General features: G+C 43.8%; 1 protein-coding gene across 6 annotated transcripts in view; it reads left to right on the top strand.

Moving 5' to 3' along the window:
* Positions 1-1,391: 1,391 nt before the first annotated feature.
* The window catches only part of LOC129701999 (U2 snRNP-associated SURP motif-containing protein-like), a 48,004-nt gene continuing 36,306 nt past the window's right edge, over positions 1,392-13,089 (top strand). For 2 of the 6 annotated variants that reach the window (XM_055643468.1, XM_055643462.1), the window contains exons 1-4: positions 1,392-1,596; positions 8,421-8,619; positions 11,020-11,100; positions 12,624-12,738. In XM_055643468.1, coding sequence (XP_055499443.1) covers positions 8,581-8,619; positions 11,020-11,100; positions 12,624-12,738 — 235 coding nt within the window. In that variant the 5' untranslated portion in view covers positions 1,392-1,596; positions 8,421-8,580. Of the gene's footprint in view, positions 1,597-7,526; positions 7,610-8,420; positions 8,620-11,019; positions 11,101-12,623; positions 12,739-13,089 lie in introns of all 6 variants that reach the window. The other 4 variants (XM_055643464.1, XM_055643465.1, XM_055643463.1 and 1 more) reach the window with 4 other exon arrangements.

Here is a 13,089-nt window from a genome sequence, read left to right as displayed (position 1 = left end):
CATGGGTCGGGTGGCATTCTCCAGCTCCCCTGGTCGGGTGGCGTTCTCCAGCTCCATGGGTCGGGTGGCATTCTCCAGCTCCCCTGGTCGGGTGGCGTTCTCCAGCTCCATGGGTCGGGGGGCATTCTCCAGCTCCCCTGGTCGGGTGGCGTTCTCCAGCTCCATGGGTCGGGTGGCATTCTCCAGCTCCCCTGGTCGGGTGGCGTTCTCCAGCTCCATGGGTCGGGTGGCATTCTCCAGCTCCCCTGGTCGGGTGGCGTTCTCCAGCTCCATGGGTCGGGTGGCCTTCTCCAGCTCCACGGGTCGGGTGGCGTTCTCCAGCTCCACGGGTCGGGTGGCGTTCTCCAGCTCCTGGTCGGGTGGCGTTCTCCAGCTCCGGGGTGTTCTCCAGCTCCACGGGTCGGGTGGCGGTCTCCCTCTAGCCACTAAAGAGATTACATGGTTTAAGGAGAATGTCCTAATATGCATGTGAGCTCTCTGAGAAACCTTCAGAGCTTCTTCACAGATACATCTTCATAATACCTGTACTGTCTTTTGATTAATAGTTTCTTTTTTGTTGAAGAAAAACAATAAGATCCAACCTTCTTCTCTGACTCATACACTTTAATCTTGTTCAAACTCCAGCATATTGCTTTAAACGTTAGAAAACTCCTTGTGTCTCGGTTAAACTTCACAGGGTTGAAGGGTATTCCTTCCCCATGTAGCTCCGAGCTAAGCAACTGCTTAGTTCAGCACCAAACCCGCCCTTGACTACGTAAGAAATCCCACCCACGTAGTCTAAAATTTAAAGGCTAATGCCATAATTAATGACACACAAAATAAGCCAAATGGCCACGACACAAAATGCTGGAGTAACTCAGTGGAGTAACGTTTAGATGAGTTATTCCAGCACTCGTGTAGAAAGGGACAGCAGATGCTGCTTTTCACCGAAGATAGACACAACGTGCTGGAGTAGCTCATCGGGACAGGCAGCATCTCTGAAGAAAAGGAATAGGTGATGTTTCGGTTGAGACCCTTCTCCAGAGATGCTGCCTGTCCCAATGAGTTACTCCAGCACGTTGTGTCTATCTTCGGTGAAAAGCAGCATCTGCTGTCCCTTTCTACACGAGTGCTGGAATAACTCATCTAAACGTTATTCCCTTATCATGTATATATATATATATAGAGTGTAAATGGCTTTATTGTAATCACATATTATCTTTCTACTGACTGGATAACAGGCAACTAAAGCTTCTCACTGTACCTCGGTGCATGTGACAATAAACCAAACTTCTGTGGAGGGAAGAGAGCAAAGCTCCTCCAGTATCTTTGGAAGAGAGAGTGCGCCGGCCCCGCGCGCGCGCACTGGCGACGTTGCCGGCCGCCTCCGCGCGTGCGCACTGGCGATAGCGCCGACCGCCCGCCCGCCTCCGCGCACGCGCATTGGCTGTTGCTGGGGCGGCAGCGGCGGACGGACGGACGGACTGACTGACGGACGGCAGCCTGAGGTCTAGGGCCCGGCGAGCGGCCTGAGGGGCAGAGCAGACCGGAGACTGGCAAGAGGCAGCCGGTAGTGGGGAGAATCACCGGCAGCAGCGAACGGTGCGAGACAGCTGGGTGTGTGGTTCGGTCGGGGCTGGGGCCTGGGCCTACTCTACCCTGGGCCTGACCCGCGCCCACGCACGAGCCGGCGGGGACCGGGGACCGGGGCTGCTCTGGGCCACAGGTGGCTTTCGAGCCGATGTCCGTGTCGCTGCGTATTCAGACTGGTGGGGGGGGGGTCCCTCCCGTAAATATCCGGCCCCAACTCCAATTCCTTCCCCACGACCACCCTCACCCTCACGCTCCTTCGACCCCACCCCCCAATTAAATTGGGACCCACTGTCCGCCATCCCCCACCACATTAACTCGACCCCCCCCCCCCCCCATTCCCATTTAACGCCCCCCAGCATTCACCGCCTCACCCGCATCCTCATTCACCCCCTCGCATCTCCATTTACCCCTCCCCTCCGGCATCCCTATTCACCTCGCATCCCCATTCACCACCCCCCCCCCCCCCCCATCCCCACTGAAGAATAGCTCATGGAATTTAATGCAGATAAGTATGAGATGTTGCATTGCGGGGAGTCAAAACTTGGCAGGACCATCCCTGAATAGTAAGGCCCTGAGGAGTGTTGTAAAGCAGACCCATTTAGGAGTACAACAACAAATAGACAGTTCCCTGAGCGTGGCGTCATAGCTGGATAGAGTGGTAAAAAATACTTTTGGTACTTTGGCCTTCGTCAGTCAGGGTACTTGAGAATAGAGTTTTGTCGGAAGGAACTGCAGATGCTGGTTTAAATGGAAGACATACAAAAAGCTGGACTAACTCAGCAGGTCAGACAGCATCTCTGGAGAAAAGGAATAGGTGACATTTTGGGTCGAGACCCTTCCTTCAGATAGTCTGAAGAAGAATTTCGACCTGAAACGTCACCTATTCCCATTCTCCAGAGATGCTGTCTGACCTGCAGACTTACTCCAGCTTTTTGTGTCTGCTTGAGTATAGTAGGCCCTTCGAGCCAGCACCGCCATTCAATGTGTTAATTCCCAATCAGTACCCAGTTCCTGCCTTCTCCCATATCCCCTGACTCCGCTATTTTTAAGAGCCCTATCTAGCTCTCTCTTGAAAGCATCCCGAGAACCTGCCTCCACCGTCCTCTGAGGCAGAGAATTCCACAGACTCACCACTCTGTGAGAAAAAGTGTTTCCTCGTCTCCGTTCTAAATGGCTTAATCCTTATTCTTAAACTGTGGCCCTGGTTCTGGATTCCCCCAACATCAGGAACATGTTTCCTGCCTCTAGCGTTTCCAAACCCTTAATAATCTTATATGTTTCAATAAGATATCCTCTCATCCTTCTAAACTCCAGAGTGTACAAGTCCAGTCGCTCCATTCTCTCAGCATATGACAGTCCCCCATCCCGGGAATTAACATTGTAAACCTACGCATTATTGTAGAGTTGTACAAGAGGCTGCATTTGTAGTGTTGTGTTCAGTTTTAGTCGATGTCAAAGGAAGGATGTCGTTAAGCTGGAAAGTGCAGAGAAGATTTACCAGGACATTGCCAAGACTCGAGGGCCTGAGCTACCGGGAGAGATTAGGCGAGATAGGATTTTATTCCTTTGAGCGCAGCAGGCTAATTAGTGATTTTATAGGGATGTAATGTTGAGGCTCTATAAGGCGCTGGTAAGGCCGCATTTGGAATATTGTGAGCAATTTTGGGCACCATATCTGAGGAAGGATGTGCTGGCTCTGGAGAGGGTCCAGAGGAGGTTTACAAGAATGATCCCAGGAATGAGTAGGTTAACCTATGAGTGTTTGTCGGCAGTGGGCCTGTACTCGCTGGGACCTCATTGAAACATACAGAATAGTGGTGGTGAATTTGTGGAATTCTTTGCCACAGAAGGCTGCGGAGGCCAAGTCAGTGGATATTTTTTAGGCAGAGACAGATAGATTCTTGATTAGTACAGATGTCAGACATCATAGGGAGAAGGCAGGAGAATAGGGTTAGGAGGGAGATATCGATCAGCCATGATTGAATAGTGGAGTAGACTTTATGGACCGGATGGCCTTATTCTACTCCTATTCCATATGAGGTGTTTAAAATCATGATGGAAATAGATGGGGTGAATACACAGAGTCTACCCAGGGTAGGGGAATCAAGAACTATAGGACATGGGTTTAAGGTGAGAGGAGAAAGATTTAATAAAAACCTGAGGTGAAAGTTTTTCCTCAGGATGGTGTGTATATGGAATGAGTTGCCAGAGGAGGTAGTTGAGGCAGTTGCAATAACAACATTCAAAAGACACTTGGACAAGTACACAAATAGGAGATACTAGACCAAGTGGGACCTGTTGGGTCCCTTCCCCTCAACTCGCGGTGCGGGGGGGGGAGGGGGGGGGGGGGAGAGGGGGGGGGGGGGAGAGAGGGGGGGGGGAGAGAGGAGGGGGGGGGAGATATTCAGAGGGATATAGGCCAAATTGTGTAAATGAAACTGGTTTAGATGGTGCATCTTGGTTGGCATGGATGAGTTGAGCTGAAGGAGCTCCATGATGTATTTCTCTTTGATTATCTGGCTCGTGTCTTTATGAAGAGGAACTATACAATTAATCCCAATCCTTTTTCTACAATTTCCTTGAAATTTTAAATATTTCCATCTGGTTATTGATATTTCTGCTACTGGAAAAAATGTCTCCATATTTATACTACCAAAACTATTTACAATGTTGAAAATCCCTCAATTTTATCCTTTGACTGCTTCTACTCTAAGGAGAACAATCCACGATAGTCATGCTCCCATGAAGTAAAAGCCTTTCATCTCTGAAAACATTCCACGTATTACTGTGACACTGACCTCTTGGACATAATGGACAAAATATTTTAAGTGGTGGTTTATAAGGGTTTAGCATTACCTTTTGCATTTGTTTGATTTTATGCCCTTTCAGTGAAGCCAAAACCAAGGTTTTGAATGATTCTTTAATGTGCCTCCAAACTCGATCTATCACTTTCAATTTCTATATTTATTGAAGATGTTACATCTTCTGCCTTCTAATTAAGTATTTCTGAACCAGATCGGCCCTCCTTTCCTTTGTAATTATTTATGTTGATAATAAACCTTGGAGTTACTTTACAGATCCATTCTAATTCCTTTCCTCTTCTTGCTTCTTTTTTGATTTTGCCATTGTACTTTATGCATTCTCATCTGAATTACAAACTTGATGCTTGTATTTAGTGTTTTTGTCTGTTTCACTTTAATCTCTATCCTTGGCTTTTGAACGCCCTTCCTTTCCTCTTCATAAGATTTTTTATTTTATGCATCTGAACTATACCTTAAAAGCCTCCCTCCCCACCCAAAGTTATTCTTTTAACAGCCAGCCTTCCAAGACCACTGGAACTTTCAACTGCAGTTCATTATTTCTTGTCATTTCCATAAATTCACCAAACACAATCATTATCAGCATAGATTCTCAATTTCATTCCACTTTTTCCCCAAACTAAACGTAGACTAGGCTGCCACTTTGTTGAACAGTTGCTCTGTCTGCCAGAGTCAAATGGAGCTCCTGATTCCAGCCACTTTAGTTCCCATTTCCATACCAAGCTGCCTGTCCTTGGCCTCCTCCATTGCCAGCATGAGTCCACAAGCAGACTGGGAGATCGGCACCTTATATTCTGCTTGGATAGCCTTCAACCCAAGGCCATGAACATTAAATTCTCCAATTTTCCCCCTCTCTTCTCTTTCCTTCGAACCCACTCAGGTTCGCTCATCGCACATCTGCCTTTCCATTCCCCTCCTGCCCCCCCCCTTACCCTGCTACCTTTTCCCTCCTGCTCTCCACCCATCCCTATCTCCTGCAGGTCCTCTATTTCATCCCTTCCCATTCCCATCTGTCCACTAAACCTCCCTCTGGTTTTATATTTCACCCCTCACGCTTCTTTCTTATCATATTCCATAAATTCACAAGTAATTGCAGAATTAGGCCATTCAGCCTATCGAATCTACTCCGCCACTCAATGATATCTGCCTCATATTCTCATTTTCCTGCCTTCTCCCCATAACCCTTGACACCCATTCTAATCAAGAATTTGTCTATCTCTGCCATAAAAACATCCACTGACTTGGCCTCCACAGCCTTCTGTGGCAATGAGTTCCACAGATTAACTACCCTCTGACTAAAGAAGTTCCTCCTCACCTCCTTTCTAAAAGAGCACCCTTTAATTCTGAGGCTATGACGTCTGGTCCTAGACTCTCCCGCCAATGGAAACATCCTTTCCACATCCACTCTATCTACGCCTCTTATTATTCTGTAAGTTTCAATGAGGTCCTCCCTCAACCTTCTAAACGCCAGCGAGTAGAAGCCCAGTGCTTTCAAACACTCATCATATGCTAATCCACTCATTCCTGGAATTATTCTTGTAAACTTCCTCTGGGCCCTCTTCAGAGCCAGCACATGCTTCCTCAGATATGCAGCCCAAATGTTCTCACAGTACTCCAAATGTGGCCTGCACAGCGCCTTATAGAGCCTCAGCATTACATCTCTGTTTTTGTATCCCAGTCCTCTTGATATAAATGCGAGCATTGAATTTGCATTCCTTACTACCGATTCGACTTGCAGATTCCACCATCTGCAGCCCCTTGACTATTGCCACTCTTCTCACTCGCCCTGACACATATCCTTTACTGGATCACTTGTCAACTCCTGCCGCACCCTATCCCCTCACCTCTTCCTGCCAGCTTCTCCCCTCTACTCCAGTCCTGAAGAGTCCTTACCCAAAACCTCATCTGTTCAGTTTTCCTCCATAGATGTCTGACCCACTGAGTTCCTCTAAAGGGCCTGTCCCACTTAAGCGACTTTTTAAGCGAGTGCAGGAGACTCATGGTCGCCACATGTTCGCTGTTGGTTTCTGGAGAGTCTCCTTCATGGTTGAGAGGAGTTCCCGCTTTCTGGGAACTAGTTGCGGCCTCAGTATGGTCGCACAAACTTTTTCAACATGTTGAACATTTTTCTGCGACCAACAAATTGGTCGCCATGGAGAAAATCGATACTTTTGTAGTCGTAGGTGCAGTGGTAGTGGGGCTGCCATGTTGTTGTAGGTAGTCGAATAGCCGTAGATAGTTTTAGTTAATCTCCTTTGCTGACCGGGCATTTTCATTGGCTCATTGGGGAAAAAAACGTTAGCATGAGTTTTCAGAACCAAGGAAAACCGCCCGGTAATGTTAAATGCCCGCTGAACTTCACAGCTATGTCGTTGTGGCTTATTAAAAGTTGTCTGGCTTCTTAAAAGTGTCTCCACTCCTTCTCCCCCTCTTGTCCTCCCTTCTCCCCACCTCCCCCTTTGTCCCCTTCTCTCTCCCCCCCCCCCCCCCCCCCCCCCCCCCCGCGCTCTTTTAAAGGACTTACCGTACACTGTGCTAGCTGTCTTTAACCTTCCTGTTCATCGCGGTGTGCGTCTGTATCACCTTGGCTTTGCACCGTGTGAATTTCAGACAGCGCTCCCTCGCTTTCTCTGTCCCCCCCCGTGTGTTCCACTCTGACGGTTGCCGTTCCAGTTCGCTTTTTTTCAGGCGAGTGCCGCGAGCTTGAAGGTTGCAGGCAGTCCGCTGAAAAGTCACCTAAATGGGACAAGCCCTTAACAGTTTGTTCTTTGATCAAAATTCAATACAGCTCCTGTTCATGTAGGGCTGGCAGTGTACAATCAAGATTTTCTCTTAAAAATATTGAAGGTTTTCTTGTCATTCTGTCCTTTACTCTATCCCTACCCTTATTTACAGTAGATTTGAATTGTTTCCCATCATCTCTATAAATTCTTATATTTATTTTGCAATTTCCTGCAGATTAAGACCTCTAGCTTTTATCAACTGATCAATGACTTACTCTCACCATTTCCTCAGTTTTTCCCCTTTCATGAATATATTGTACCCAGAAATTTGAATTGCCCATTCCATTATTTTGAATCAGTGCCTTGTTTCTGCCACGGTGTGCTAATTCCTTGTGGCTACTTTTGTTTTCAGATATCCAACCTTATTTACCACACATCGTTTGTCGAAGGCATTTAATTTTAGCCTTACCTGAATTTCAAGTGTCCAATCTCCAGGTTAGGTGATGCGTATTCTAATTCTGTGTCTCTTACTATTTGTGTGTCATATATTCTTCCCTTGATCCGTCATCCTGCTTTTTCTTAATCTGCCAATATAATTTAAAATCTAACCATTAACATAGTGGTGTTTACGTTTCATCAGAGATTTGAATATAGTGCCAGTACCTCATATTATCTGAGACAGTTTCATCAGTTGAAATGTGCTTTTAGTTTGGCTTTCCCAGTTGTATAATTAAATTTGCCACCGGGCATGAGACAAAACAGATTGCGTCTAATTCCTAGTCTGAGTTGAGCTGACATTACTTAATTGGGTAGGAAGGAACTGCAGATGCTGGTTTAAACTGAAGATAGATACAAAAAGCTGAAGTAACTCAGCGGGGCAGGCGGCATCTCTGGAGAGAAGGAATGGGTGACGTTTCGAGTCGAGACCCTTCTCCAGTCTGAAGAAGGGTCCCGACCCAAAACATCACCCATTCCTTGTCTCCAGAGATGCTGCCTGTCCCGCAAAGTTACTCCAGCTTTTTGTATCTATTGCTCAATTGTGCTGGACTTGCATAGTTGTACTGTTTTTGATTTTATGGACATGCATCTGCTTAGTAAATTGGTGAGTAATAGGTTAAATTCGCTCTACCGACTACGAATGTACTACTTGTTGTTGATGCTGCAAAGGCACCTGTGAAGTACCTCACCCAGAGTACATTCTGTGCCCTTACCATTGTGTGCTTTTCAATATTGTTCAACATGATCGAGCACTGATTCATGCACTAATGGGCAGAGAGAGGCTGGTAACTTAACAGGTAATCAATAGGGCGATGTTTCCCTGCCCATGTCTGACCTTCGGCCATAAGAATCCATGAGGTCTAGAATTGATCTTGAGGACGCCAAGGATTCCTATCGATATACCATCATGCTGCCACTTCTGTTGGTCCTGTTCTACCAGTGGGAACAAGTGGTACCTACCGTTTGTAATGGAGGAGTCTGGCACATTACCTGGAAGGAATGATTCGGTGAGTGCAACAATATCAGGCGGCCAAAAACATAATAGATATCTAGCTCTCTCATCCTTCAAACTTTTGCCAGTAGAATCTAGTGCCTCTGAAATCCTGAAATCTCCATGAATACCGACATTAAACCAACTTTCCAAAATATCCTGGCCCATTTCTCCAGGTTTTAATTCATAATTGGATATCAAGCTGATGGGAGGAGATGACATACAAAATCTGACTTGGGGATGGATTTAAAGAGAATGATAAAAGAAGGAAGATTTGGGGCAACCACCCCAGATCCTGGTGCTTCAGTGTTGAAGGAATGGCCATCAACAAAGATGCAAAGATAAGACAAGGCTCACAAAAGATCCAGTCTAGCTGAATGGAAAACAAAAAAGCTGGAGGAGGAGGATTTCATAAAGGATGAAGTTGGATGAGATTTGTTAATTGAAAAGTAAGGAGAACAGGTGCTATAAATAGGTGAACCTGATTTTAGATGATGGAGGATGTGGTATTAACGACAAAATAGTTTATTGTTCTATGCTATGCTGAGGGAAATCTATACAATTTGTTAAATGCACTGAGCAAAACACAAAGTGTTAATAGACAATAGGTGCAGGAGTAGACCATTTGGCCCTTCGAGCTAGCACTGCCATTCACTGATCATGGCTGATCATCCACAATCAGTACCCCGTTCCTGTCTTCTCCCCATATTCCTTGACTCCGCTATCTTATAGCGCTCTATCTAACTCTCTCTTGAAAGAATTAAGAGAATCGGCCTCCACTGCCTTCTGAGGCGGATAATTCCACAGATTCACAACTCTCTGGGTGAAAAAGTTTTTGCTCATCTCCATTCTAAATGGCCTACCCCTTACTCTTAAACTGTGGCCCCTGATTCTGGATTCTCCCAACATGCTTCCTGCCTCTAGCGTGTCCAATCCCTTAATAATCTTATATGTTTCAATCAGATTGCCTCTCATCCTTCTAAATTGCAGTGTATACAAGCCCAGCCGCTCCATTCTTTCAACACATGGCAGTCCCGCCATCCCGGGAATTAACGTGGTGAACCTACGCTGCACTCCCTCAATAACGAGAATGTCCTTTCTCAAATTTGGAGACCAAAACTGCACACAATACTCCAGGTCTGGTCTCACCAGGGCGCTGTACAACTGCAGAAGGACCTCTTTGCTCCTATACTCAACTCATCTTGTTATGACGATCAACATGCCATTAACTTTCATTACCGCCTGCTTTACCTGCATGCTTACTTTCAGTGACTCATGTACAAGGACACCCAGATCTCGTTGTACTTCCCCTTTTCCTAACTTGACACCATTCAGATAATAATCTGCCTTCCTGTTCTTGCCACCATATCAGCCAGCATCTATAGAGAGAATAGACAGGGTCCTTCAACCCTGTCCTGAGACATGGTCTGTCCACTCCCTCCACAGATGCTGCCTGACCAGCTGAGTTCCTCTAGCACTTTGGGTTTTGCTCAAGATTCCAGCATCTGCAGTTCCTTGTGTCTCCTCTATAAGTGCACTGACTAATACCAACTACTTAGCCAGAAAGGAAATATTAAAATTTGTGGCAGATGTAAGGTAAAGTCATTAGGTCAGACACTAATAATTCAAGCTATTGCATAAAAGTTCAAGTTTGCACAGCATCTGCTTCTCCATGTTGCAAATTATGTCTGGAGAGGAATGTGTCAGTGTAAGTGATGTGAAAATCTGTTTGCTCATGGTGTGTTGATGTCATAGATATAATAATGTATTTTTGCTACTAAAACTGAGATTTTTTTTCTTGTGCTGTTAACTATATAGAGACCAAATTTAGTGATTTATTGCTGGTATTCTACTTTTTTAAAGTAACTTTTTTTTCATCAGTAAAAATATGCCTAACTTATAGAAATGATTCCTTTAAATTTTATTCCATACTGGTTCTCTTGGAAGAAATGTACATTCTTGGCAAGAGTCGACCTTTCATCTAATCTTCTTATGCAAAAAAATATATGTAAATCGTTTGAGAAAAGGATATCTTAAATTCTGTGCATTTAGAATCAACATTGAAGGAGAACACTTAGCACATCATTACTGTCGAAAGTTGGGAATAGTGTAACTTTTTCCCTCAAACTTGGATTACCATAAAATAACCATTAAAATCAGCTGTTTTTTGATCAAAAAGTTTCCTGGCAATTCTTTTTTTTGAGTCACATGCACCAGGTCTGCGTTTTTTCTCGGGACTCCATTGGGGGCAGTTGCAGTATTTTGCGTGATGTTTTCTTTAACCACTAGTGTCCAGTCATGACCTACGTAGGAACTACATTAGAGCCTCCAATCATTTACCAAGTTTCGTAATTTGCATTCTTGATGTTAAATCAAGTGTTTAACCGTTTTAAATGATGCTTTAATTTGACTGTAGAAAATGGCAGAAAACAAGCTGAAAAACTTGGCTTCAAAGAGGACCCTAAGTAAAAAGGGACAGGAGGAACTAAGAAAGAAGGTTTGTGCTGCTTTTTCAATTTGATAGTATTTTGTGTAATCTTTCTATCAGTTCAAGATTGTGATGTGATGAAAAGTAAATCAGATGTGCTCCAAATAATTAGTAGTGAATGTATTATAAATTTGATTGATGTACAATAACGAAGAATTGTAATTTGTAGAAAATATCTACATTGAACTTGTAAATTAGGGAAATACGTAACGTTGATCACAATTAATGTCAGGCATCACAGGTACACAAATATAGGTACACAAATAGTATTTCTCATAAGGGCATAAGCAATAGAATAAGAAGTGGTCTATGCAGCCCTTCAAATTAGCTCCATTATCCATCAAGATCATATTTGATCTTTTATCTCAATTAGTATTTACCTACACTATTCCTGGATCGCTTGACTGCCTTAATTTCCAGAGAGCTATTAACTTCTGCTATCGGAGTATAGAATTCCAAAACTCTGCTCTAAGTGAAGACATTTCTTCAAATCAAAAATTTTCAAATGCTTATCGCCTGAGACAGTGATCCTCAACTCTACACTCTTCAACAGGAGAAAACATCTTCCCTGTAACCAGACTAAGAATTCCTGTAAAGTCAATTTTATGACTTTAAATGAATAGATCCATTTTGCAAAACTCTAGATGGTATATGGCTGGTCACTCGACCACTCCTCATGCACTAAAGCAGCCATCCTTAGAACCAGCTTCATCAGACTGATGAAGGGTCCTGACCCGAAACGTCACCTCTCTATTTTCTCCAGAGATGATGTCTGACCCGCTGAGTTACTCCAGCATTTTGTGTCTGTCTTTCGTGAATCTTTGCTGGATTCCCTCTATGGCAAGAGCATTCTTACTGGGGTAAGGGGACTGAAACAGTGATTAATACCCGAGTGCTCACTAAGGCCAAAAACGTTTATAGTAAGATTCCTTACTTTTGTGTTCAAGTCGCATATCATAAGGTTACCGAATCATGAAGCTTCCTAATTACATCTTGTGCCAGATGTTAATTGACAGTGAACTGTGCATATGCATACCTTGGTCCCCAACATTATCTAGTCTTTTTCTACTTTAAAATGTCTGTTTTATCCCAAATATATAACGTTCCACAATAATTCAGTTTTCAATCGTCATGCTCAACAGACTACTAATGGGATAAGGAAATATGTGGTTAGTTAGAATTTTTGAGTTGGCTTTATTGAAATTCAAAATCAATGGAAGTACTTTACTTTGGGGGGGAGGGGGGTGTAATGGGACAAGCCTCGTTTGAAAATGTTACTGTTCAGTTAAAGAATGGAAACTTGGAGAGTAAATGGATATATTGAATGCCTTCAAGTTCATTCTTTGGTTTAAATGTAGTAAAGTGTAAAGAATGTTATTCATCCACCAACCATTTTTTTCAGCTGTAAAAATGGTTTAGATCAGTAGAATGCAGGGATTTTAATTGCATGCCTATTAGAAAACTGTTCGACTGTTCCTTTATGATGAGGAAATGATATTTGGAAGATAATATATAAATTACTCTTTTTCCAGGAAGAGGAGCTAAAAGCAGCTGAAATCTATGAAGAGTTTTTAGCCTCGTTTGACTCTGGTGGTACAGGCAATGTAAAAACTTTTGTGAGGGGTGGCATTGTAAATGCTGCTAAAGGTAATATTTTTATATTTTAAATTGGTCGTGTTAAAATACGGCAACAATGTTTTGGTTACAAGAATTAAATAATTGTATTGACTATTGAAATAAATTGCAAGTAAGAGACATGGTCAGGTTATCAGTGATTTTACAGACTAGGTCTTGTTAATTTTTGCATTGTCAGGTTTAATATTAAACAGTTTTCTCCTGTTCTCTCTGATAACACTACTTGATCTCATCTAGCATTTCTACGTTAGTCAAATCAAATGTTGACTTGTTAGTTTCTGGTCATTAATGTTCTATATCCTTGGAACAATTTAATCTTTATTCTAGGTAGTTATTTCAGCTTCAGAATTAGTTCTTAATATA

This window comes from Leucoraja erinacea, chromosome 12, assembly GCF_028641065.1.
Source record: "Leucoraja erinacea ecotype New England chromosome 12, Leri_hhj_1, whole genome shotgun sequence".
NCBI classification, from domain to species: Eukaryota; Metazoa; Chordata; class Chondrichthyes; order Rajiformes; family Rajidae; genus Leucoraja; species Leucoraja erinaceus.
The sequence above is the reverse complement of the archived record's forward strand: the minus strand, read 5'-3'. Positions and strand labels throughout refer to the sequence as shown.